General features: G+C 53.0%; 1 protein-coding gene across 1 annotated transcript; it reads left to right on the forward strand.

Moving 5' to 3' along the window:
* Nucleotides 1-1,049: 1,049 nt before the first annotated feature.
* On the forward strand, nucleotides 1,050-20,135 carry SDC4 (syndecan 4). The gene is made up of 5 exons (XM_004746356.3): nucleotides 1,050-1,167; nucleotides 12,678-12,813; nucleotides 13,922-13,968; nucleotides 14,804-15,002; nucleotides 18,037-20,135. The coding sequence occupies exons 1-5, from the start codon at nucleotides 1,099-1,101 to the stop codon at nucleotides 18,186-18,188; spliced, it is 603 nt and encodes a 200-aa protein (XP_004746413.1). The 5' UTR covers nucleotides 1,050-1,098; the 3' UTR covers nucleotides 18,189-20,135.
* Nucleotides 20,136-25,178: the final 5,043 nt, after the last annotated feature.

Raw genomic sequence — 25,178 nt, forward strand, 5'->3', positions numbered from 1 at the left:
GAAGTGTGTGAATTCACAGTTAGCCAACAAAGACCAAAATACTCTGGTTATGAAACCATGCCCCTGCCTTAGAAAGATACATATAATACAAATCAGTCAGGGTGAGAGGTAAGTCTAGGCACCTTTGGTACTTTGATTATCATGGGAAGCTCCCCCTTAATAATTCCAACAATATCTGTATCTGGGAGCCCCAGAGGATTCCATCTCCAGCCCTTCCCTACTGCTTGGGAGAATAAGGGGTAAGGCAGGGGTAAGGCAGGCATACAACTTTCTCTTACAAAGGGTGGAAGCAGATCTGAGACAGACTTGCAGACCAGTTAGAGAGATCACACTTTTTTAAGAAAAATTTGGAAAAAGAATCCCATAACACAGAGGTCAGCCATCCTAAGACTAAAAAGGCTTTTGCGTTTTTAAATGATGGACGGGGGTGGATCAAAACAAGGATGATATTTCGTGACATGTGAAAATTACATGAAATACAAATTTCAGTGTTCCATAAATACTCTGTTATTAGAACACAGCCACGTTCTTTTTTTAAGTATTTATAGCTGCTTTCGAGCTACAATGCTGGAATTCGAGTCAAAGTATTGTAAGAGATTGAATGGCCCGCAAAGATGAAAACATTTAGCTCTTTAAAGAATAAGTTTGCTGCCCTCTTAAAGCTACGCACGTTCACGTCCCTTGCAGAATGTGTTCCGTACCCGCAGAGGGGAGCGCACCGCGTTTGAGGAACGCGGGTCTAAAAACTGAAGATCCTGGGCAAGTCCGTGTCCTCAAGTTCCCCAGGTATAAGATGGGCTTAGACACAGTGATCGCTCGGGGCCTGCCTGGCAGGGCATCAAAGAAATAAAGGGGACAGGGACTCGGGGTAGATCTCGAGCTCCAGGCGCGCGCCGGACGGATCCCTCGGGGTTTCCAGCAGCGTGGGCGGGCGCAGCGCCCCGAGGCCCAGCTTTCGCAGGGGAATTCCGGGCGGGGTGCGGCGGGGGGGCGGGGCGGGGCGGGGCCGGGGCGGGGGCCGCCCACCGCCTATAAGAGGGGGGGGGCACACACTGTCCCCGGTCATTCGCCTGCGCGCTCTCTGCGGACCGCGGTACCATGGCCACTGCCCGCCTGCTCGCGTTGCTGCTGCTCCTCGTGGGCGCCCCCGCCGCCTCTGCCGAATCGGTAGGTGCTTGGAGATCCCGGGGTGGGGGGGCGGCCCGGTGCCTCCTTTGTTCCTGGGGGCCTGGGATAGGGGAGCTCGGGGGGCCGCGCCTCCCCCAACTGGACGCCGAGGCCGGGGAAACTTGCTGGAAACTTGGCTCTGGGGTCACGGGGAGGCGCCGGGCCGGGGTGGCTGCCCCGCGCGAACGTGCGCCTCAGCCTGTTGCTCTTCCCGCCTCCACTGGCCTCGGCCCCGCCGCGCGCTCCAGACTCGGACGTGACTAAGCCGGTGTCACCTCTTCTGTCCCCACACTCGCGCCCTTCCCTGGTGATCCTGGGGCAGGCTCCGAGTCCTGGATCCCTGGATCCCCCTGCTCCTCCGTAAGAGGCTGGAGTGGCGACTCTAGAATCCTTCGGGGCCTGGGGACGAGGGGGCTGCGTGTACTGGGAAGGGGGAGGGGGGCCGGTTGTGCGGGGGGGGGGGGCTTGTTTCACACACCAGGGGGTGAAGAACTGAGCCCTGACGGGTCTGGCCCCAGCCCTGTCAACTGGCTTGTGACAGGGCAAGCCTCTGCCCCTTCTGAGTGTCAGTTTCCCTATCTGCACATTGGGCTTGGGGGAGCGCAACTGGAGATGACCAGTGCTGCTTTAGGGTCCGCTCTGATCCTTCAAGGGCGGAGGGGAGGGATGATTTGGGCTCAGCACTTCACCAAGAGTTGAACCTTAGCTTTCTGCGAGAATTCTGTTTATTTTTGTTGAACTGCACACAGGAAGTCGGAGCATGCATCTTGAGTGGGGTAAAGGGGGCTGGGGGAGAGAAGGCCTCAGTGAGCCCCGAGAAGCTCTCCTCTCAATGCCTGGTTGTCCCTGTCCTAGTTTACAAAGCCCTAGGCCACCAGAAGCTCCATTCATCCCAGCAGCCAGTGGGGGAGGAGGGTGACAATCTGATCTGGGAAGTTGGGGGAGTGGGAATTGATGCGAGAGGCTATCTGGCCCCCAGGGACCCCAGCTCTGTGCCCTCTTCATGCCCGTAAGCCCCCCCATTGTGGGGGAGAGAAAGTCTGTGGAGTTTAATCATTGTCGAATTCTTTATGGGGTTCCTTTCTCTTACCGGCTTCGGGGAAAGTCCTTTCTGCCTGGCAGGCTTCTGTTGAAGCCTGAGTGAGTGAGACCCGGAGAAGAACCTGCCAGCAGGATTGCAGGCAGGCAGTGAGGAAAGCAAATATTTAGCACTTATGGTGTGCCTTATGGTGTTCTAATAGCTTTCTAATGGCTATTCTAATGGTCTGTTAAGTAGCTTAATTCTGACAACCCCGCAGTTTACTGTTCTTAAGTGGGTCCTGAGGCTGAGGAGGTTCGCTAACTTACCCGAGGTCGCACAGCTAATAAGGGGCTGAGTCACTCAAATTTAGGCAACCAGGCTTCCAAGTTCCTGCTCTTAATGATAAGCCGCATTCTGATGCTTTCTGAGTGGCTGTCCTTGTGTCCCATCCTCAGGCCTGGCCAGCCTCAAGGAATTCTGAGGTGGAAGGGAACAGGGACCCAGAGTGAGGGGATGACTTCCGTAAATTAAGGGCAACCTGACCGGAAGGTTAGTGTCCGAGCCGGACCCCAGCCTACGCCTGCTGCTCCCTAGGCCCCCGAGAGATGTGTTGGAGTCAAGCTGCTGGGGAGACCATTGAAGTCCTGTCAAGTTGGGTCCAGTCACACAGCAGTCCCAGTTCAGGGGTTGCTGAGTCGGCAGGTGCTTCATGGTGAGGAGCAGACAGCTGGGTCCTGGGGGCAGTTGGAAGGATACGGTTTGGAGGAGCGCAGCTGTGTCAGCCCTGTGCATGGTGACCCACCAGCTGGGGAGGAGTAGGCCCCGAGCAGCTGCTTCCCTTCCACAGAGTGGTGTCCAGAGAGGTACCTGAATCTCTTATCCTGACCTCAGCACTCCCCTTCCTGGCGAGTGTCACAGACCTGCCACCTCTTATTGTGTCACAGGACTTCCCCTTTTGCCTCCCCTGTCCCCTTCCTGCCCAGGTTGTGGCGGGAAAAATCAGACCTAGTCATAGCTGAGTAGGTAATGATGGAGAGGCCTGCCTACTTTTTTGCAGGTGGAGAAAACAGGCCCAGGGAGAAGGGGTTTGCTGATTGCAGTTAGGATTTGTTAAGTGCTTTCCAAATGCCAGGTCTGGTGCATTTTATCCTCATGAAAAGCCCAGCATGTGGGGATTGTATTATGCCTACTTTACTGATGGGGGAACTGAGGTCTCCCTCCAGTAGTGCTGTGGAGGCCCCTCTCCAAGTTTTAGGTTTAGCCAAAGGCCTGCCCTCCCCTTGGGTGGTACCCTACCCCTAACCACGAGGGCTTGGTGCCACAAGTTTTGGGAAGGGAACCCAGTCTGAGTAGCCAGCCTCTTCCCCGGTGGTGCTTTCTATCCCAAACCAGTTCTTCCTGTCCAGCGGGGAGCACTCCCCTGAGCTGCCTTCCTGCAATTCCTTCCCCAGCCAATTAAAGACAGCCTTGTTTTGGGAGCTGGACCCCCCGCCCGCCCTCCCCTCAGGTATTGCTGCCCAGGGGCACAGCCTGCCAATGTGGCACCAGGCCCAGTGGGTTCTGGGGAAGTGTATTTTAGCTTAGAGATGTTACTGGTCTCCGTGAGAATTCTCTCCCTTAACTGCACCAAGGTAGGAATGGGGCAGAAGCCCAGGGGCTCTGGAACCCTTGAGTGGCCAGTGAGAACTCTTTGGAATTCTTAGAAGCCCAGAGAGCCGCTAAAGGGGGATATTTGGGCCATGGTCTAGAGGGTTCTGTGAGGTTGAGATTCCGCCGTCTGTAAAACGGGGTTTGAAACAAATGACCTTGAATGCCCTTTTCAGCTCAAGTATATCCCCATCCCCACCACACATAACCACTTCCACCCATGATGGAGGGGATTCTGCTCTTTTCATCTTCAGTGAAATACTGGTCCCTCAGGACTCAGCAAATGTTTGTAGGAATCAATACATGTATGTACGAATGAATTCATGTATGTAACGTCATTCTGAAAGGTGCGTGGAGTTTATCACAAATAGGAAGGTCTTCCAGGGATACCGTGAGGTAGGTTATATTACCTCTATTTTTATACGAAACTGATACTCAGAGAAGGATAGTGGCTTGCCTAGGTCAGAACCGGGTCTCTCTGATAATACAAAGAGTCTGATTGGAGCATCTTCAGAGAACATTCCATATGAGGAAATTGGCTGGGTTTGAAGGCAGATACCTTGAGTTCTGCCTCTGAACTGCAAGGTGACCTTGAGCATATGAGCCCTATCTTTAGGTCTCTGTGTCCTCAACTCTGTAACAAGCCCACCTTGTGTCCTCAACTCTAACAAGCCCACCTTGGGCTAAAGCCCTCCAAGGGTCCTTCATGCCCTGAAAACACACCGCTGAGGAGACAGGAAGCTTTCTGGGCCCCGTGGGTGAAGATCCTAAACAAGAGAAGCTGGGGGGTGGAGACATTCAGCTCTTGCCATCCCCAGCTCCTGGAGACAGAGGGCTTTTCCAAGGACTTGGAGTGCTGGGCCGTCCTGAATGCGGAGCTGGGAGAGCCAGGCTGGGCTTCCAGCCGCAGTTCCCCCTTGGGAGGAATTGGCTCCTGGTTGTTCTCAGCCTCCTGGACTGGTGGGTGTGATTTCCAAATGACCTCTTAAAATTGGGGGAAGGGGCTGGACAGGGCCTGTGATTCACTGGAGGAGAGCAGTGGCTGGCCTGAGTCACCCATTTCCTGGCAACTCTTGGCTAGTAGGATGACTCTGGTGGGGGTGTTGGAATGGGCTCCAGAGTTTTACCTTGTCCTCTGAGACCCTATTTGAGATAGTGTCCAAGCACCCCGGGCTTTGAGGGGTACAGGAAATGCCAGCCCTAGGCCTCGGGCCTTCCAGTGCCTTGTGGATGGGTGGCCTCTGACAGGGTGCAAATCCAGCCAGCCTTCAGAATTGGGCTTGGGACCTGTGCAGAGCAGGTAGAGCTGTTTGCCGGAAAGTTCTGAGCAACAAGAGCAAAGGTGGTGCAGTCCAGATAGGACGGCACCCCAGGAGGCTGATTTTTCTGACGCCCTCTCCTTGCTACCTGGAACTGGCTGGAGAGCCCTGGAACGGTGGTTTGGGCCCAGACTGACCTGACTTGCAGGGGTGTGAAATCCACCTCTACTAGCTACAGGGCGGTGGGCACGTCGGCCAGTCTCCCCGGCCTCTGCTTCCTGGGCGTTGGGGTGAAGCTGCAGGTAAATCTTAACAGTGTGTGCCTGGTAGGGAGGTTGCATTCTTAGTGACAGGACACCAGGTGGTCGTGTACCTTGGAGGATCCTAGTCCCAGGGCCCCTGAAACACTCTCTGCCCTCCACTCCCTCCCCCTCCAACAAGGTGGGAAGTGAGGAGTCCAGGGTGGGGCGGATGGAGTTCAGGTCTCCTGTTTGTTTATTTTAGAAGTGGGTTGTTCGCTAATTATTCGCCGGGTTTATATTTAAACAAGAACCAGTTCTCAGCAGCCGCACCCCTCCTGCTGGGATCTGTAGGAAGCCCTAGCTGAGCTGTTTGCCAGCAGCCCTGGAGAGTGGTGGGGGTTTGCTAAGGGTAGGGGACCACCTGGACAAAGCCCCATCAGGTCAGCCTCCCCAGTTGGAGGCGCAGAATTTCTAGGCCAACGGAGGCTGAGTATATTGCAGGTAGAGCGCTCTGGCCTTGGAGAAGGTGGGTAATGGTAGAGGGGAAGGTCCAGTGTCTTGAAAAGCCAGCAGACGTTCAGTGCCAGTGCCTGGAGAGGGAGGAGAAGGCCTGTGTGAACAGTTGGGGCCTGATTTAACCCTAGAAGGACTGGAGCCTGACTTCTTGGGCTGGTGACCTTCAGGCACGTCCCTGCATCTGGCCAGGCCCTTCGGCCCTGTCTGGTAGAGGCAGGGTGACTGGAAGTGGGTCCATTTCACAGCCAGAAAAACCTGAGTCACCATCACAGCTCTGCTGCTCACCCCGGGGCATGTAGTTAGTTAATAAGTCACTTCGCCAATGTGTCCTCAGTTAAACACCCGGTGTGTCACTTAAGGGTCATAATCGGTGTTTGACAAACTTGTAAAGTGCTGGCGTGATCTTAGTTTATTGTGAGCAGATCGAGGAGGGTTCTTCCCCGGGCCAGATGTTGGCTTCAGGGAGGTGGCATCTGAGTGCGTGCTGAAAGTGTAAACTGATGGTTACAGTTCTTGGGGTTCAAAACTTGGCTATCCTTTCCAGAGGGCTCCAGGAGTCCCCATGAGATCGCATTTTGATTTGTACAGTTCTTCCCAGCTTAAGCCTTTTACAGTCCCCACACCTATCCCTGCTTTCACCCTGTCTGTGCCCCCAGTTACTCACCACCTCCACCCCCTGGCCAGTCCCTCTTACTTAGCCCCTCCCCCTGCCCGCTTTTAGTCCGCCTCTCCCCTCCCCCACTCTGTAGGCCAGGAGCTCTGCTGCCCCAGTTTCCTCTGGCACCGTACAAGAGGCTGGCTAGTCAGGTGACACCTGGGGTAATGGAAAGGGGAGGCAGGGAGAGGCTGGTATGTGTGGAAACAGTGACTTGGTGGAGCCTGCTCATCGTGGCCAGGCCTGTGGGACTGGCTGTACCGCTCGGACCTCAGGCCATGGGGGCAGGGATGCCCCGTGGCCGGTCACAGGGAGAGGGACACTCCTTGCCCCGGGAAAGACCGGCTGGGAGACGTCTGGGGGACAGACTGACCCGGTCTGGAGCAGTGGCTTCCCCACGTGGGTGTGTGTGTGTGGAGAGGGGAGGCTGGGAAGGGGCAGGAAGCCAGCACCCAGGGCTGATCTAATCAGCCGAGAGACACGGCTATCCTATCGACTCTGCTCTGGAGAGCATGGGAGGCTTGTTTACCTCCCGCCCATGGATCCAGCAGGGACTTCGGATCTGCTGCCTAGATTACAAGTCCCAGCTTCAATACACCTCTGTCTCTGTGGCCCTCGGGGAGCCAGCCCCCCTCCCGGCTGTCTCCAGCAGTAATCGGAGCAGTGCCCAGCTTGGTTACCAGGCCCTGAGACAGAGGGAGGCTTGTCTCTTTGAGAAGCGTCTTTGACAGGTGGGCAGACTGGGGGGCAGTGGAGAAAATCCCCATCACCTGCTGGAATGTAGGAGCCCCCTCAACCCCCATCCTAGCTGGCACCCCAGAATCCTGGAGCCCTTGCTGTGGAGTGAGTTGCCCTGGGGGGTTGGTGAAAAGTTGGCTGCTGGCAGTGCCAGGCCTGGCTTCTCTCCTGAGTGATTGTGTTCGGAGTAACCCGACCTTGGAGTGGGCAGAGTTGACATTCGAACCCCAGACCTGCCTTAACCCTTCAGATACCAGAGCACCAGGCTGTGGATTAGTGTGTGGTTTCTTCTGCCTTTGGATTTTTTTTTTTTTTTTTTGGTCCCCAAGGCAGGTCAGGAAGTACCCTAGGGGGTACAGGTCCCCAAGTAGAATGTCAGGTGTCTCTGGTCACTGCTATTTGCTGCTTTTTGGAAAAATACCACTAGTTTTCTCTGCTTCATTCTTACTAGAACGGGGACTCCCAAGTTGTATGGACCTATCTCTAGGTTCTTTACAGTTTCAAGGGACCTGGTTAGTTGTTGAAAAGTCTGGTCCCAGAAACAAAGTAAATTCATTATAGGTATTTATTCACTATTTGCAAAGCACACTGCCCCCACCCCCATCCCCTGACCACTTTCTAGCAATGGAACTGCTTCCACAGCTTTTCCCTGGTCTCTCTGAACCCTTTGAGCACTAATCCCTTGAGCCTGAATGAAGGCAGGTGGGGATTAATAATAGCTGCGACTCATTGAGCACCTGCTGTGTACCAGGCCATATGCTGGGTCCCTTGCACACACTGATGCATTGCACTTAATTCTCCTCATCCTGCAGGGTACTCCTAGCCCTGCTGACCAAAAGAGAAAGCAGAGGGTTCAAGATGGGACATATGCCCCAAGACTCTGGTAGTTAGAAAGTGGCCAGACTCTGCTTTGCTTGTGGGTAACCACTCTGCTGGCAGATCCTTCATTTCTGCCGGAGTGTAGAGCTCTGATTGTGGCTCCCCAGTTTGCTCCTTCCATGGGGTACCTGACCCTTTCGAAGGGGGGATGGGGGAAGACAGTGATTGTACCAGAGGCCCCTTCTGGGGAATCTCTGGTCAGAACCACTCTGGTGGGTTCAGGAGTCAGAGCCCAGTGTCCTTGCCCCCCCACCCCCACCCCGCCCCCTTGAATTTGGCTTGCAGGATGGTCCTTCTGGTCTCACCTCCTGAAAGAAAGGTCAGGTGTGTCCCTGGCCCTACCTCTTCTGGGGAAGGAGCCTGAGGGCAGAGTTGGGGGAGGGGGAGGCTCTCCTCCTTCTTTTCCTCCCACCAGCTGACCAGGCCTTGACCCTGAACTTCTCACTGGTGCCCCAGCCAAGTTTTTGTTCTTTTGTTCAAGCAGTATCACTTTCACCTTTGTTTGCTCCCTGGTGGAGCCTGGCCTGGCAATGTAGGGTTGGGGTGGAGAGGTGACGCGTGGGTGGCAGTGAGAAATCTGGTTGTGGCTGAGGCATGGTCTTGAGAAAGATCTGACTTCAAATGCCTGCTCCATTGCTTTCAGTTGTGTGACTTTGAATAAATGACTCCGTTACACCTGCGCTCCCTGCAGAATGGCCAGAGCACGTTTCAAGAATATTGGGCTGGACAGATGAGCTCATAAAGGGGAGAATCCAGCTTGGTTCCTGGCACGAAGTGGGTATTTGAGCTGGTCACCCCAGACCCTGCGTGTGCTTTTTCCCTGAGGACTGAAGCTTTAGGACTCTGGGCTTGGGTTGGTGACCTTTTCCTAGCTTCCTGCCTGTAGTGTAAGGACTGGATGTGGAAATGTCTGGAATGACAGCTGCAGCCTGTGGGTTCGCTGAGACTCTTGGTTTTGCTGTCAAAATCCTTGAAGTGGGTGGGGCGGGGGGATGACTCCAGCCTCAAGCACGGAGACCTAGGTTCTAAGTCCAACTCTGCTGCCGAGTGCTTGGCCGTCCTTGGCAAAGTCCTTTGTCTTTTAATACGTTTGCCAGGTTATAAAATGAGACCATTTTATAACCAAGCCCAGGCCTTGGTTACCTTGTGGTGGCAGGTATTAGTTCTTTTAGAACAGAAGTGCACCTCCCCCCTCTTCTGTGGCTAATCTGGGGAGGCATCCAGCATCTCAAGCCCCCCCGGGCACCAACCCCAGGTTCCCACCAGCCCCACGGCAAGCAGGGTCTGTGGGACCCAGGCCCACTGACCTATTCAGCTGGTGATTTCTGTTGCGGTTTGTGAGAAAGGAGACCCGAGGGCCCAGAGAGGATGCCTGTGTGTGCACACGCTCCCCCGTGAACACACAGTTCGCAGGCAGGGATGGGGGTGAATAGGGAACAGATGGGTAAGCTCCGCTGGGAGCACGGTAGGTCCTCTCTGGTCAAGGCTGGTTCTGGCTGCTGAGTGGCTTGGTTCTTCAGACCTACCCCAGCCTGAATGGGCCTTGTCTGCAAAGCGGGTGAGGCAAGGGCCGGCTGCTGGCTTGCTCCTCACCCCCATCCGCACAAAGGGAGGCTTGCCCATTGCTGACCTAGTCTTAAAGGGTTCCCGTTTGGGAATTTCCCTCTTGCCAGGAGTCGGGGGCAGAGAGGAGCAGAGAGAGGGTGCTTCTGGAAGAGGGATTTGCTTTCCTGTGCCCTCCCAATAGCATGCCCCACAGAGCGGCTTCCACACCCTGGGACTTGCTGGAGGAAGGCGCATTGGCCCCGCTAAGGTGTCCCCAGTGCCCTGGGATAGGTGTCTGACTGGGTCGACAACTGGCGGTGCCGCTGACCCCTGGTGGGATCTTAGCCGAGCCATCGATCCTCTCCAGGAACCTGGTATAGCAAGGAAAGGGGAGGATCACCAGGCAACCCCTGAGAGGGCTGAACTGCCAGTGAATCTGGGTTTCAGCTCTGGTTTCGAGAGACGGCCAGTCCTCTCTCCGTCTCCATCTGGCTAATGAAAAACTGAGCGAGTAACTCCCAGCCAATCAGCATGCTAATTCCGTGGGTTGTTTTGAAACACCCCTTAGCACTTTCACATAGTAAAAGAAGAGCAGGAGGAGTAAACAACATTCCAGGGCTCTGGGGGACAAGAACATTACCTGAAACTGCCCAGTGTTGGGACCCCAGCCCCTTTCTGGGGGACTTGGAGCTGTGACTCGCACAGGTGGTCTGGTCTCCGGGCCAGGTCAACAAGTGGCCAAAGGACCATTTTTTTTTCCTCCTCTGGGCTGCATTTGACCTCCACTCGCTAGGGCTCCCGGCTAGCTTTGGTGGTTGGGCATTCTGTATGCTCGTGTGTTCCTGCAGGTGTTCGTGCGCGCACGTGGTGAAAGGCTCAGGTGACCTGTGCCTCGTTCTGGTCCAGTGTGGCCGCTTTCTGCCAACGTGACCTTGGGCAAGCCACTTAACCTTTCTGAGGCCCCGGTTCCACTTCTGCACAGGATTTATCAGGAGGATGTACTTCGTTTGCTAAGGGCTTGAGAGGTCCTGCTCTTTGAGATTTAGAGCCTGGGGGAATTCGGGGCTGGAGATGGGGGCGGGAACACAGGGACCTTGCCCCAGGGACAGTTTCACAACCGCTGTGAGGAGCGTTCCTCCCCGGGCTGCCAAACCGAAGCCACAGGCACGGGGCTGTTTGCGGGGGCTGGAATTCCAACACCAGCAGCTCAGCAGCTCCTGATTCCCAAGTCATGAAGTCATCCCCAACCAGGGCTTAACCCCTTCTGGCTCCCCACCCCCACGTGTGCCCAGTGTTCAGCAAAGACTGTCCCATCCGGTGGAAGAGGGCTGCGTGCCCGCTGCCTTCCCCCTAACCTGACATTCCTCCCTTCCCGGAATCCAGCATCTATGCTTCCGGGGGTGGGGTGGGGGGGAGAGGGCACTGGAGTCAGATCCTGCCCACCTACTCCCCGGAAGCCAGTGCAGGAAGTTGACGAGCCTGGGCCTCGCCTGCCCAGGATATCTTGTTCTAGGAACAGATATCCACACCCCCCCCCCAACTCCGGTCACTGGCAGTCTCAGCTGGCTGAAGGGACAGCCTGGGGCAGTCAAAAAGACACTTGGCCTCTCCACTCTTGAATTGTCTGGCTGACTCAGTTTTGTGACCTTAGGCAAGTCACTCCCCTGTCCAGAGCTCACATTCTCTACAATTCTGGGAAATGAGAGGACGGGCCCTCCCTGGCCTCTGTAGCTGGTATTCTGGGGGTTGTGAGCCCCTAAATAGTAGGCACTTTAGTATCTGAGTAAATGGTGGGGGGGGGGGCTTTGCTCAGGGTTGTTCTTTGGGAAGCCTTAGCCCCAGAGCTAAGAGAAAGGTGGTAAGCATTTTGAATGTTTCCTACCCTTGTGAGCTCTGGGAGATGGGAGCAGCGTAGCTGATGTTCTTAATCAGACCTTGATACTTTTCCCTTTGAAAGCTTCTTGGTGGAAGTGGACTTAAGATTCTGCTGTGATTGGGCGCCTGGGTGGCTCAGTGGGTTAATCCGCTGTGTTCGGCTCAGGTCGTGATCCCAGGGTCCTGGGATCGAGTCCAGCATCGGACTTTCTGCTTCGGCGGAGACCCTGCTTCCCCCTCTCTCTCTCTCTCTCTCTGCCTGCCTCTCTGCCTACTAGTGCTCTCTGTCTGTCAAATAAATAATTTTTGAAAAATTAAAAAAAAAAGATTCTGCTGTGATGTGATGGGCTGGGCCCCCGTGGGGTAGGGACGGAGGACATTTGTGGGTGCCGGAGGGGATGGTCTGTCCACAGGTGCCTCTTTGTGCCCCCTCCTGGGCTGGTACAGAACAGATCTGTGGGAGATGCTGGAAAACTGAGTAGTAGAGTGTGCTAATGAACTTGTGAGTCACCAGGTCTGCGCAGTGCCTGGCTTGAGGCTGCCCTAGGGTGTGGGTGAGCCAGCTCGGTCTGTCCCAGCCCAGTCTGAGTCAGCGGGGAAGGGTGTCCTAGACTGGGCAAGACCAGGGCTGGCAGCCCTTTCCCCGCTTCGGGTGAATCAGCTGTGACTCCAGGAGCATCCTGGAACCCTGGAGTGTTATACCCTCCAGCCTGTGTGGTTCTGTCGTCAGGCAGCTTGATGCTGAATCTTCACGCTTCCACCTGCTGCTGGTGTGAAAAGGAAATGCCCAGTTTCCTCAGTTGTAAAATGAGGTTAAATATATGCCTTAGGTGTTAAGAACAGGGACTGACATGTAATAATTGTTTAGTCAGTGGTAACTAGTAATATTTAATGTTGAGTTTTAATAAATAAAACTTGATGAGTTTTATTAGCCCAGGCTGGGAAAGAGATTTGCCTAAGGTCACACAGCAAGTTGGGGACCAACTTGGTCTCCAGGGTCTGGTCTGATTACATTCCAGCACGCCAGGTTATCTTACTGAATGCCCACTTCACTGAGTTTTGGGGCTTGGGTGGTGTTACAGAGCACCGGGGGCTACTGATGGGGCTGATGTGACTTCCCTTTTTCATTCTAGATCCGAGAGACCGAAGTCATTAACCCCCAAGACCTAGAAGGCCGATACTTTTCTGGAGCCCTACCAGATGACGAGGATGTTGGGGGCCCTGGGCAGGAACCCGATGACTTTGAGCTGTCTGGCTCTGGAGATCTGGGTATGGAGGGTGTGTGGTGGGCTGCCTGGGGTCCTAGGGCTGGAGGGAAAGTGACCTCACCGAGCATAGGGTAGTGAGCTCGCCTGGAAACTTGGATTTGGTTTGGGGTGGATTCCTGCAGTGCTCCTCCCCTCTCAAAAAAGAGGAAACAAAAGTAACTATCAACCCTTTTCCATTCCTGGCAACCCTCCTTGGGCAAGTTGTTTGTTGCTTGGAGTTCATTTGTAGCTCTAGGTTTTCTGAGCACCGCCTGGACCTGTCCGCCTGTGGCTGGGGGCCTGGTGGCGGTGGGGCTGGAAAGACCTGACAGTGTTTTCTTCTGAAAAGGAAAAGGACCTGCTCTAAGGCCTGGGAGCATGTGTGGGCAGGCAGAGGAGCGGGTGGGGAGCCAGGAACAAGCTTCTGCTTCGGGGTGGGGGGGAGTAGGTGAAGGGGCCCCGGCTTCTGGGCCCTGGACGATGGGGAGCTAGGGCTGTTCCTGGTCTTCTGTGACTCCCTGGCTCCTCCAGAAGCATCCTTCCTGGGTACAGAGGGGTGTGAAAGATGGAAAGTTGGAACTTCAGAGTCACGTAGTCTTGAGTTCATGCTACCTCCCTGTGACCTCTGAGCCTTGGATTCCAAATGTGTAAATGCTGTGAAAGATAGTCTAATATATTTTTTTAAGATTTTACTTATTTATTTGACAGAGAGATCACAAGTAGGCAGAGAGGCAGGCGGAGAGAGAGGGGGAAGCAGGCTCCCTGCTGAGCAGAGAGCCCGATGCGGGTCTCAATCCCAGGACCTGAGATCATGACCTGAGCCGAAGGCAGAGGCTTTAACCCACTGAGCCACCCAGGTCCCTGAATCCAAGAGCAGGGGTTACAGAGCAGGGGTCACAGAGCAGGGGTCTGGATCTGCTCCGCTCCCTGCCCAGCATTCTTGTGAAAGAACCAGGGAGCCCATTTTACAGATGAGGTAACTGAAGGTGGGGTACAAATGGCCACTTGCTGTACCTTGAGCATAGAAAGGTTGTACATTAGGACTCCCACCAGCCGTGGCTGATAAAGGGGGAGGTCCTTTATTAAAGGGGAAGTGACCTCAAACTCACACAGCCTTTCTGACCTTCCAGATGACTCAGAGGACCGCCAGATCCTTCCCAAAGTAATCCAACCCCTGGTGAGTAATTCATGCTTTTTTGCCTCTCCCCTTGAGCTCCTCTGTAACACCCGTCGGGAGGGGTCCCTAAGTTGAGGGTCTGACCTCCTGCTGCAAGAAAGCTTTTATTTGTGGCCTCAGCTTCCTAGGGGCAGGCACAACTGTGGGTCATGGTGGGCCATCCTTCCTGCAGGGATAATCACTGTCAACACTTAGATGTGTTTCCAAGGTCCTTTCTGTGCATTCCTAGGTATTTCCCAACATAAATATCAAATTGTAGATAACAGTTGTGTGTGCTGTATTTTTCACTTAAAGTGGTCAGGAGTTTGAGTCTGTTCGCCCACATAATTAAATGCACTTCCTAGGCATTTATATAGGCTGCATAATCCTGGTTCACTGTTTTTCCCTTATTGATGAAAATGTTATTTATAATTTTTTGACTTCCTGAAATTATAACACTAAGCGGGCGTCTTTCACTCAAATCTCTGATTAGCAACTTGGGACAGAGTCCCATAGGCAAAGTTACTGCCTTAAAGGGCAAGCAGTTTCTGCCTGCAGCTTGGCCACACTGCCGTCCGAGTGGCGATTCTCAAATCCGCACTAACCAGCAGTGAATGGGAACACGTGTTTCCTAGCACCCTGGTCCCATTATTCATTCCCCATTTGGGACAGACGTGGAAAGGTTGAGAGTGGGCATTCGATGGCAGAGTGGTTGAGAGGTTGGTTGGTGCTGCTTTCTGGTTCAGCCAGCGCGATGGCAGAAGCAGACTCCCTCCCTGGCCGGTTGTTCCTGTCCCCTGCCCGGGGTGTGTCCTGAGGCCACGCTGAGTGTCTCTCTTCCTTCCACCCCGTCCAGGTGCCTCTAGATAACCATATCCCTGAGAGTGCAGGGCCTGGCAGCTGGGTGCCCACTGAACACAAGGAATTGGAGGAGAACGAGGTCATCCCCAAAAGGATCTCGCCCTTCGAAGGGGACCAGGACGTGTCTAACAGGGTGTCTATGTCCAGCACTGCACAAGGCAGCAGCATCTTCGAGAGGACCGAGGTTCTGGCAGGTGAGGTTCTCACTAGAGACTTTGAAGGGGGAGAGGACTCCGGGGAGATGGTGCTGCAGACACAGATGCCTTGGGCTTCTTGGTGCCCCTTCCTTCCCACCACAGGGTACCCTGGAGACTCAAGGACTACCCCTCCCTAGGGGGTGGGTCTGACCTGGCTTGTAGCCTGCTGGAGGGGGAGGAAGAATTGCATATCAAAGGCTTCTGAAGAACAGCGTGAGATTCGTCACTTGCTTTATTAAGTCCTGTCTTGCTTTCAAAACGTTTGCACAACCTGAGGGGTGGTTGGTACTGGGGAGTTAATTATTAAACACTGACTTCCCTTGAAAGGCCCTTGAAAGCCCCAAGACTCCTTGGATTGGGTTGTCTCCCCATCCACCTGCTTGGTCACTTGATGGCCTTATGACCTAGGCTGAGAAGCTTTCCAACCCCATTGGAGGAGGAGAGCCTCAGTTTCCTCCTCTCTGAATGGGTACAATGCTACACCTTGGTAGGTGTCATAAGTCCTTGAAAATTAGAATCTGAAATTATTTGGGCACCCGGAAAGCACTTTCCTGATTTATTGGTACAAGCTGTCATTGAGTCCTCACTGACTAAATTCTGGGTGGCATATCGAGGTCCTTCCTATGACAGATTAAGACACCGAGGCCTGGAGAGAGAGGTTCAGGGTTGGCCTGACGTGAGAGCCACAGGGTTCTTAACTGGTGTGCTATTGTGGGAGCTCTGCCCCAGGGTGGGGTTTTGGGCGTGGTCTTCATCTGGGGAGGCGACCGCTCCCTTTCCCACTCCCTGGCAGCTCTGGGTTCGCCAAAGCTGGGGCTGGGTTGTCAGAGGGAACTGTCTTTCTGGCCAAGTCTTAATAGGCCAAGGGCCTATCTGCATGAACCAACCTGGTGAATGGGTGCCCCGGGCCCAGGCTTGGTTACTCCTGTCTCTTGGCAGCCAACTGGGCCAGTACCTCCCAGGAGGCTTATGGTGCAAGGAAAGAGCCCTGTGCCCTGCATTTTGCAGATAAGGCTCCTGGGAGAATATAACCCCAGCTGACCTTGGGCCCGGCTCAGCCTTGATCCTGGCCTCCTGGTTGCTGTGCCATGTAAGAGGGGTAGTGGGTGCTGTTGGAACCAGAGAAGCCCTTAGAGACCTTTTCACCTTCTAAGCTTCTGAATATTTGGTAAAACCTCCCCCACCTTTACAACCACAGAGTTTCGCTTTTAGCTGGCGTACGTGGGATCAGCATAGGGTTTTTTCTTGCACCAGCTAAGGGTTTTGCTGCTTTTAAAGAAAAATGTTAAAACCACTGATCTAGTCCAAGCAAGTGTGTCTTATAAATGGGAAGACTGAGGCCCAGAGAAAGCAAACCACTTGCTTGGGTCACATAACAAGAGACAGAACCAAAGTGAGGTCATCTCTTAAGCCTTCCAGTTGAGAATTAGACATGCGTAAGATCTTCATGTGAGAAGTAGTGTAACTGTTGTGCTAGTTGGGGTGAGACTGTCTATTCCAGTAACATCCCGGTGGCACCTGGGAGTTTCTCAGGTGCTTGCTAGATGCCTTATGATCCATGTGCCTCCCTCACTGGGTCCGTTCAGCCCGATCAGACAGGTACGTCTGGCTCTCTGGAAGCTCAAGAGAAGCCAAATCACATGTCCAGAGTCACAAAACTAGCCCTGGTATTTGAACCTAGGACCACAGTCACTTTTGAGACTGTCCTTGAACCTCGTGGAGAGAGAGGCCCAGCACAGACCAATGTCCTGATAAGAAGAGCCAGGAGGTTATCAGAGGGGAAAGGTGATAAAAAGCAGTCATGGAATTGAAAGCTCATTCCATGTGCTTTTTCTGTATTTTTTTTGGGGGGGGGTGTCACTTTGTTGTTGCTTTTTCATAGAGTTTTAGCCAAGAAAGAACCTTCCTGGGCCCCTCTGTGCCACTCAGCCCCTGTTCTGTGCATAGATTTGGAGTATGTGCAGGGATGGGAAATTAATCTCCTTAGCCGTAGTAAGACCGAATTAGGGGACTCCGTCTGCCCCAGCAAGGATTCTGTGAGCTATCCCTGCCCCCTCAACAAGCAGGATAGAGCCCTTCAGGCAGCCTGGCATTCTGCAAAACAGCTGTTCACCTTAGGTCAGCAGCCCGCGTCTGCCTGACCCCAGCAGGCACCTTTGGCCAGTGCTCTGCTCTGAGCTGAATGGGGAGAGTCATTTCTTAAGCATATCACTGGGGGCGCCTGGGTGGCTCTGTGGGTTAAAGCACATACCTGGCGTGCCAGGCCCAGTTCAGCGTGCTGGGGACTCACGTAAACACCTGAGTTTACAGTTAGTGAGTACTGAGCCTCCGCCATACGCTGTTCTGAGTATTTGCGGTGGGTTAATTTATTTAATCCTTAGGACCCATGCATGAGAAAGGTCCTCCTGTTTCCATTTTGCAGTGAGAGAGATGAAGGCACTTGCCCAGTCGTATAGCCAGCGATGAGTAATGGGAGTGGGTTGTAGGCTCAGCCCCTGAGCTGCACACAGAGGAGAGGAAACCACAATATGTCACTGCCTGTGACACAGTAGCATGGCCCTGTGTTCGCATGCATGGCCCCGTGTTCGCATGTCCGAGCTGTGTCTGGTAGCGTGCCTGTGTGTGGATGGAGCACTTTTGTACCTGTCCGTGCAGGTGTGCGCACACAAGAGTCTGCTACACAGTGCGCCATGCTCAGGCCTGGCGGGGGTGGGGCGAGTATGTAAGGCAGGTTGTCACAGCCTGGGGGTTTGCTGGCTCCCGGCCAGTTGGTGCTAAGCTGCTGCAGGGGCATGCCTGGCTGTGGGCTGCCACAGGTGCAGGTTGGAATGGTGGCTTTGCCACGCTCACCCTGTGGTCTTCAGTGACTTAACAGTGACCCCCCCCCACCACCACCCCCAGTCTTGTGAATGAGGTCGTTCTGAGCATAGGTGACAGCAAGGGGGAGGCTAGATGTAAGAGAGCTGACAGGGCGGACTTGGCAGTGTGCCCAAGGTCCCGACCTGCAGTTCTTCCCACTCTTCCCCTGCAGCTCTGATCGTGGGTGGCGGCGTGGGCATCCTCTTCGCCGTGTTCCTGGTCCTGCTGCTGGTGTACCGCCTGAAGAAGAAGGACGAAGGCACCTACGACCTGGGCAAGAAACCCATCTACACGAAAGCCCCCACCAATGAGTTCTATGCCTGAAGCACCCGTGTGGGCACTGGTTGGCTTGGACCTCCACGGTGGGGGGAAGCCGAAGAACTTGGAAGGGTGGACGTTAGGGTAGGGGGAGGGCTACCTAATACTGACCTTTCAGCATCTCCAGCTCTGATAATGTTTCAAGTGTCGGAAGAGACGACATCTTCTGTTCCTGCCTCTTCTTGATTCTCTGGGCCTCGGTTGTCCTGGCAGAAAAATAGGGTTACCCTTGGCCTTGCTGAAGGCAGGTCTGGGATTGGATCCTTTCTTGATCTTAAACTTAAAATGTGGGCCCAGCTTACAGCCTGTCCTGAACCTGCCTCACCCAGAGCCCCTCTGAAGCTGGGACAGGAGTCCTGCTGGAGCTTTGCCCCCAGCAGCCTTCTCCTCTTGTGAAAAGGAACCAGGAGAAGGAACTAGAACCATCTGCACCTTGAGACGTGTCCATCCAAGGGCACTCGTGACCACACTACAGGAGTCTGTGGCATACCTTGGGCCATTCTCGGCTCTTTCAAGTTGACTTTTTGGAAATCAACCTTTTTTATTTGGGGGAGGGCGTGGGGAAGGAGGGAGGGTGGGGAGAAGATTTGAAGTTCATACTGGAACGGATTTGCAGAGTATTTGCAAATCTACCTTAAGCGGGGTAGGTTTTTTCTGATTGGTTCATTCTTTGGTGTAGGGCCTCTGCCTGGGCAAGAGTGTGCCGATGCCGAGACATTCTCCGCTCTCTTGCACTTTCCATAGTACCTGCGAAGTTTGTATTTAATGGCTTTTTTTATTTTTGTTTCTCGAAAATGAGAGAAGAGATGGAGATATGATTTTTATTAATTTTTTTTTTTACTATTTATAGCTTCAGATAGGGCCCTCTTTCCTCCTTTTCTTTAAATATCCTTCCCATTATTTTTTTTTTATACTTAACACTCCCCCTGCTGATGACCTTGGCCCTTTCTGAAGCTGCTTCCTCTTAGGAGTAGCTTTTGCTAGACAGTTTTCTAGCAGATCCCAAAATATAATGTAGGGGATGGTGGGATATCTGTGTCTCTTTTCTTGTAATATATTATTATTCTTCCTTGGTTCTAGAAAAATAGATAAATATATTTTTTCAGGAAATAGTGTGATATGTCCCATTTGAGGTTGGCTGGATGGTTGAGTGAGTGGATTTTCATGTGGCTGAGTGGGTTTTTGCCTGCCTCTCTCTCTCTGTTGCTCTGTCTCTCTCTGTTCCTCGTGCCTTCTCCTGATTGGGCTGGAGTAGTTGAGGGTAGGCAGTTCTGCCTTCTTTGTAGCTTCTACCTTGAGCCCAACTGGTGTTCCTTTGCTGTTCCCAAATTTCCGAGAAAATTGGAGAGCTGTGCTATCCACTACAGTGGCCACTGGCCACATGTGGCTATTCAAATCAATGAAAATTGCATAAAGTGAAAAATTCCTTCCTCATTTACACTAATGACATTTCAAGTGCTCATTTACCATATGTGACTCGTGGCTGCTATGGTGAACACGCAGGTAGAGACCATGTCCACCTGTTGAACCACAGTGCTAGAGAACGAAACTGACTTAACAAGTCCCAGCCCCAGCCTTGCGGTGGGGGGAAACCTTATCTCCCGGGGCAAACCGGGAGGATGGGGAGGGCTGATGGGGCCCTGGCCCTGGAGCTTGTTATCGGTGGCTCTGCTGCTCCACAAAGAAGAGGCCTGGTGGCCTAGCCTGGGCAGGCCGCCTCTTCCTGTCCCCACTGGCTGGGGTACAGGGGAGTTGCTCTTGCCTCCTGCATCCTTCACCCCTACAACCTGGGGTCCCAGCTGGCTGGGTCCTGTGCACTGCCCTCCTCCCCCTCGCCGTGTCCTTCTCCCTCTGGCTATGTTGGGAGTGAGCACATCTTACAGCCACCTCACACTGTTGTCTGTTACTTAATTTTTTTTTTTTTGATAAGATAATAAAACCTGGTACTTTCTAGATTGCCTGTCTGTGTCATTTTTAAAGTTTGTAAGAGGTCATCCTTTCTGGGTTCTGTATCCCTTGATAGCCGTGGAGCCTGAGAGAGTTGGCCTGACCAGATCTGGATCCCATTGGTGGGGCCAGACACCAAAGGCAGAGATGTCAGAAACCAAGGAAGGGCCTGGAGAGGAGGAGAAGCAGAGAGTGCAAGTGGCGGGCTCCCGGGTGGCTCAGCTGCTTGGGCGACTGCCTTCGGCTGAGGTCACGATCCCAGAGGCCTGGGATTGAGCCCCACGTTGGGCTCCCTGCTCAGCAGGTAGCCTATTTCTCCCTCTCCCTGCTCCTGCCCTCACTCACTCTCCGTCTCTCTTCAAGAAATAAAGTGCACGTGGCAACCTGTAGGCTTGTCATGCCTGCCTTGGTGTTTTGTTCAGATGGTTCCTTGTTTCAAACAAGTCCTTGGAGTAGGTGTCAACTATAGAAATGAGGGTGTTTCCCCATGTAAATCCAGATTCCCCACTACTCTGGGGGAAAACTCAAAAGATTGGGCTCCTCTCCAGCCATATGGCCACAATTGGAAGTTGCTCACAGTCAGGATCTGTCTAGACATGGGTTCTGTGGGTTGCCATAGTCTTGGTCCACCTGCTGTCACTCAACTTGACTTCTACAGGCATTGTGGTAGGCAGGTCTGGACAGAACCCACTGGTGCCTCTCTTGATCCTGGTAAAAGCCCTTTGCCAAGGGGGAACCTGCCCTGAGCTGGTCTGCAGAGTTAAGCCTGAATTCCAAGGCTTTGGGTTCTGGTGGTCTAACCTTGGTGCCATGTGTCCCAGTGCTTAGCTGGGTCAGGGGAAGGGCTCAGAGGAACTGGCAGTAGAAGCAAACCCTCAGGTCACATGCCTGTGCCAGAACCCGCTCTGCTTCACACCAGCACCTGCTTCTTTGGCACAATTCCACAAAGTGGGTGCTGTCAGTGTCGCTGTTAAACAGATGGGGACGCTGCCGCTAAGAGGTTACAGGAGCTAACCAAGTTAGTTACACAAGCTAACCAAGTGTATAGGTGAGATTTGAACCCAAGCACTTGGGCTCTGGAGTCCACACACAACCACATTGCCCATCAGAGCTTTTAGTGGCCCAAGGCCCCTTCACTGGAGGCTGCTTGGGACTGTTAACCCCCTCTGAAGCAGCCAGCCTGGCCTCAAGTCCCAGGTGGCTTGAGCAGATCTCTGTTCCTCATAACCGGGTTCTCGAAGAAGTTCCTCACATCTGTGAGACCTGGTAGCTGGTGGCCACGTGGCTGTTTCAGTTGAAAGTAATTTTTTAAAAACAAACAGTTCCTCATTTGTCCCAGCTGCATCTCAAGGGGTCAACAGTCACGTCCAGCTGCTGCCGCTCTGGGCCGTGCAGACACAGGAGAGCATTTCCACCGTTCCAGAAATCTCCGTCAGGCCTGTGTCGGGTGATGTGAGACGGTGGCTCGGGACCTCTGAACTTGGATTTCAGCTTTTACAGCTGTTACCTTGTGTGCCAGCAGCCTGCAGAGGGGAAGGTCAGAGCCAGGGACCAGAAGGTGCTCAACAAAAGGCGCCCTATTCTCCTCATCAGCGCCATCCTTTGGATAAGCTTAGCTCCCAAGAGGCCCCTCTATGACCTATCGCTGTACAAAATTACCCCCTGATGGAGGGGCTAAGGACCACTATCTCGCAGAGTTTCTGCAGATCAGGAATGTGGGAACAGCTGAGCTAGGGCATGTGGGGCCTCACGAAGTTGTCGTCAGAATGCTGACCAAGGCAGCAGTCATCTAGAAACTTGACCCGGCTTGGAGGATCCACCTCCAAGGAGGCTCACCCCCATGTCTGGCAAGTTGGTGCTGCAGGCTATGGAGAGGAGGCCGTAGTTTCTTGCCATGTGGACCCTCAAGGGCCGATTGTGCGTCTTCATGACACGGCGACTGCCTTTCCCCAGACAATGATCCATGAGAGCCAGGTGGAAAATACAATGCCTTTTATGGCCAAACCTCGGGTCCCTCACTGTCACTTCCACGAAGCAGCCTCTTGGTCCCACAGGTCAGCCCCATTCATTGTGAAAGGAGACTCCAGGAGGCAAGACCCCTCAGAAGCCATCTTCAAGTCTGGGTTCCATATATCCTGGCTGCCGGCCAACTCTGGACAGGGCTTAATTTCCCTAAGTGCTAACTCTGAGTGCAACTTGGGATAATATTATTTCTGAGGATTGGGCACAGGATGCAAAGTAGATTTGAGACAATATTGAGCCATTTTGTTCATGATCTTGCCATTTTCCTGAAGCAGTAAAAACATGGATTCCTGTGTGGGGTAATTCCTCCATGGGACATGGGGAGGCCTATAGGCCAAAAAGATTCCGGCCGGGAATTTGCTATGTAGTTTTGGGGCGTGAGAGAGTCAGAATTCTAAGGTGGCCCCCGATAATTCTGCCCCCTGTTGTAGACACCTGTATATTCTTTCCCCTTGAACGTGGGCAGGACCTGTGAACATGATGGAGGCCACTTCTATGACCAGGTTACATTAGATAGGAAAGGCAAAGGGGTTTTGCAGAGGTAACTGATGTCCCAAATTAGTTGAATTAGTAAAATGGGAGAGTACCTTGGGCGGGCCAGGCTTAATGATTTGAAAGCACAGATAAGAGGGTCTGGAACCTTCCTGATAAGAAAGATGTTCTCCTGTTGGCCTTGACAAAGCAACCTTCCATGAGTTCTACAGCTACAAGGACATGAGTTTTGCCTACTGTGAACTTGGAATAGGATCCTTGGCCTCAGACAGACTGCCCTGTGAGCTCTGGCTCGCACCTTGATTACGGTCTTGGGAAATCCTTAGCAGATGACCCAGCTAAGCAATTGCTTGGACTCTCAGTCCGTGGAAACTGTGGGACAGTAAACAGGTATTATTTTCACCCATTATATCTGTGGTAGTTTGTTACATGACATAGAAAACTAATACAGGAAGGTCACCTGCCTCTGGGTCACCAGTTTCCCGTCCGTGAAATGGAGGGGAGCACAATGTCTGCATCACCTCTAAATGTACTTCTGGAGGAATGACAATGACAGCAAGCCTCCCATATAAAGTGGGGACAGTGGGGGGACAGTGGGCCAGGTCCTGTTGAAAGTGTTTTACATATTTTGGTTATTTTATTCCTCATGACGCCTTGTGAAACCAATACTTCCCCCTTTACAGAAGGGGCAGCAGAAGCACTGAGCATTTGAGCGACTTGAAGTTTGCCGAACCTGCCCAGCTTCAACATAAAACTTGACCTCCAAGATGGCTGTTGTCTGGAAAGCTACCATTTGTATTCCTTGATTTTAAGGTGATCCCTCTGAAAATGCATATGAATCATTAAGTGTGAGAAGGGAATAGATATATGTGTATCAGGACAAAATCAGCCAAGCCCAGGATACTTTTTGCCAGGATGAGGTGTGGACAGCACCCTTTCAGACACCAGCCAGGGCTGGGGAGGAGAGGGGGACGGTTTGAACCAGATGGGGGCTGGGGCATGAGCGCTGCAGAGTAGGCTCCCCATTAGCCCTCTATCATCAAAGTGAATCCATAAAGAAGTTGGTCACAAGGCTTTGCCTTCCCTTAGAACTTTGCCTGCCTTGGGGGCTCACAGCCAGCTGGAGCAGGTGTTTACCCCTTCGGCCCCTGAAAGCATTATTGTGCCACTACTGCCCCCCCCTGCCTTTACCCCTGGGGTTTGGGAAGAGAGCCAAGTCTGCCTGGAGGGCCTTTTTTTTGGTGAGTGTGGTCAGGGATGACTATTACAGAACTTAGTGGACATTATCTAATTGGTTTCATTCCCCTTGAAGCTGTTTCCTCCTTCTCTTTGCTGTCTTCGCGGTCTGTGCCTTCAGCAGTCTACAGTCTTCCCCAGGGTGGAAGGTGTCTGAGAACTCTACCCACACTGTGGTTTTAATAGTTCCTCTGAGAAAACCCCACTTAAAAGAAACAAAAGAGAGAGAAACCCAAGAGTCAATGCTGAAGCCTGTCGACTAGGTTGGTTATGGCGGAACCTCAGGCAACGTGAGCTGGTAAGCTAGGAGATTTTAGAACCGAGATTTTGACATTATTCTTGCTCTGAGAACCCCAGAGTCCCAGATTTAGCATCAAGAGTATAGTATTTAAATTAGGCTCTGCCATCAGCCTGTTCTTATTTCGTGGGTGGGCCTTCTCTCTGAGCCTGTTGCCTCCTCTGTAAAACTTGGAGAAATATGGACTAGAGCAAGGATTCTCAACCCTGGGGTTCTGATCCTGACAGTGTGAAAATGTTAAGATTAGGTTTTAAGACCCGAATAGTTCTTGAATGAGAAGTAAATGAAAACTTAACTCTTGGGCGGGAAACAGTGCCACCTGCTGGCCTCACTTTGCACTTGCAAATCTCCTAATTGCCAATGCAACGCACAGCTCTTGGTATTTATTGAGCTCCACTCAAAGTTCAAGGTACGCTAGTGTGCCCTCTAGGACACAGCCATGAGCCTCTTTCCCCAGGAGCTCACAGTCTAGAAGCGACAATCGACATGTACATAAAGCCCTTTGATCCAGGGTGGGTGGCCACAGGGTCCCAGTGAAGTTCTAGGGAAACACGAGGTGGGGCCAGGGTATGTGAATTGTACAGTCATTCAAGTCTCCGTACTTAGCAGGGCCTGCCTTGATTTTTATGCTCCGGTGTCACTGTCTTAAATTCTTAATGTTTGAACAAGGTGCCATACCTTTTCATTTCTCCTTTTTCCCCCCTACATACTTTTTCATTTTGCACTGGGTCCCACCCGTAAGGTATGTAGCTAGCTGCTCCTCCCCTGGGGAAAGCTTAGAAGACGTGACCTTTGAGCTGGATTTGGAGAACAGCGTAGTAGGTGGAGGGAGAGGAAAGAAGAGGCCTATTCTAGTGTAAGAGACACGGTGGACAGGTGGAGCCCTTAGGCCTCCATGACAGAGAGGTGTGAGGGAAGTAGCTAGGGGATGGGTTACTAGGGGATGGGAGGAGTGGACAGGGAGGGGACAAGATGTCAGAGGGATTCAGGTTCGGGGCTAG

The sequence above is a fragment of the Mustela putorius genome, unplaced genomic scaffold (assembly GCF_011764305.1).
Source record: "Mustela putorius furo isolate JIRA1106 unplaced genomic scaffold, ASM1176430v1.1 tig00000592_pilon_pilon_pilon, whole genome shotgun sequence".
NCBI lineage: Eukaryota > Metazoa > Chordata > Mammalia > Carnivora > Mustelidae > Mustela > Mustela putorius.

Coding starts and splice junctions, on each gene's coding strand:
- SDC4 (XM_004746356.3), top strand. CDS start 1,099: ATGGCCACTGCCCGCCTGCTCGCGTTGCTGCTGCTCCTCGTGGGCGCC. Junction 1,168..12,677: donor CCGCCGCCTCTGCCGAATCG/GTAGGTGCTTGG, acceptor TTTTCATTCTAG/ATCCGAGAGACCGAAGTCAT. Junction 13,969..14,803: donor CCAAAGTAATCCAACCCCTG/GTGAGTAATTCA, acceptor CACCCCGTCCAG/GTGCCTCTAGATAACCATAT.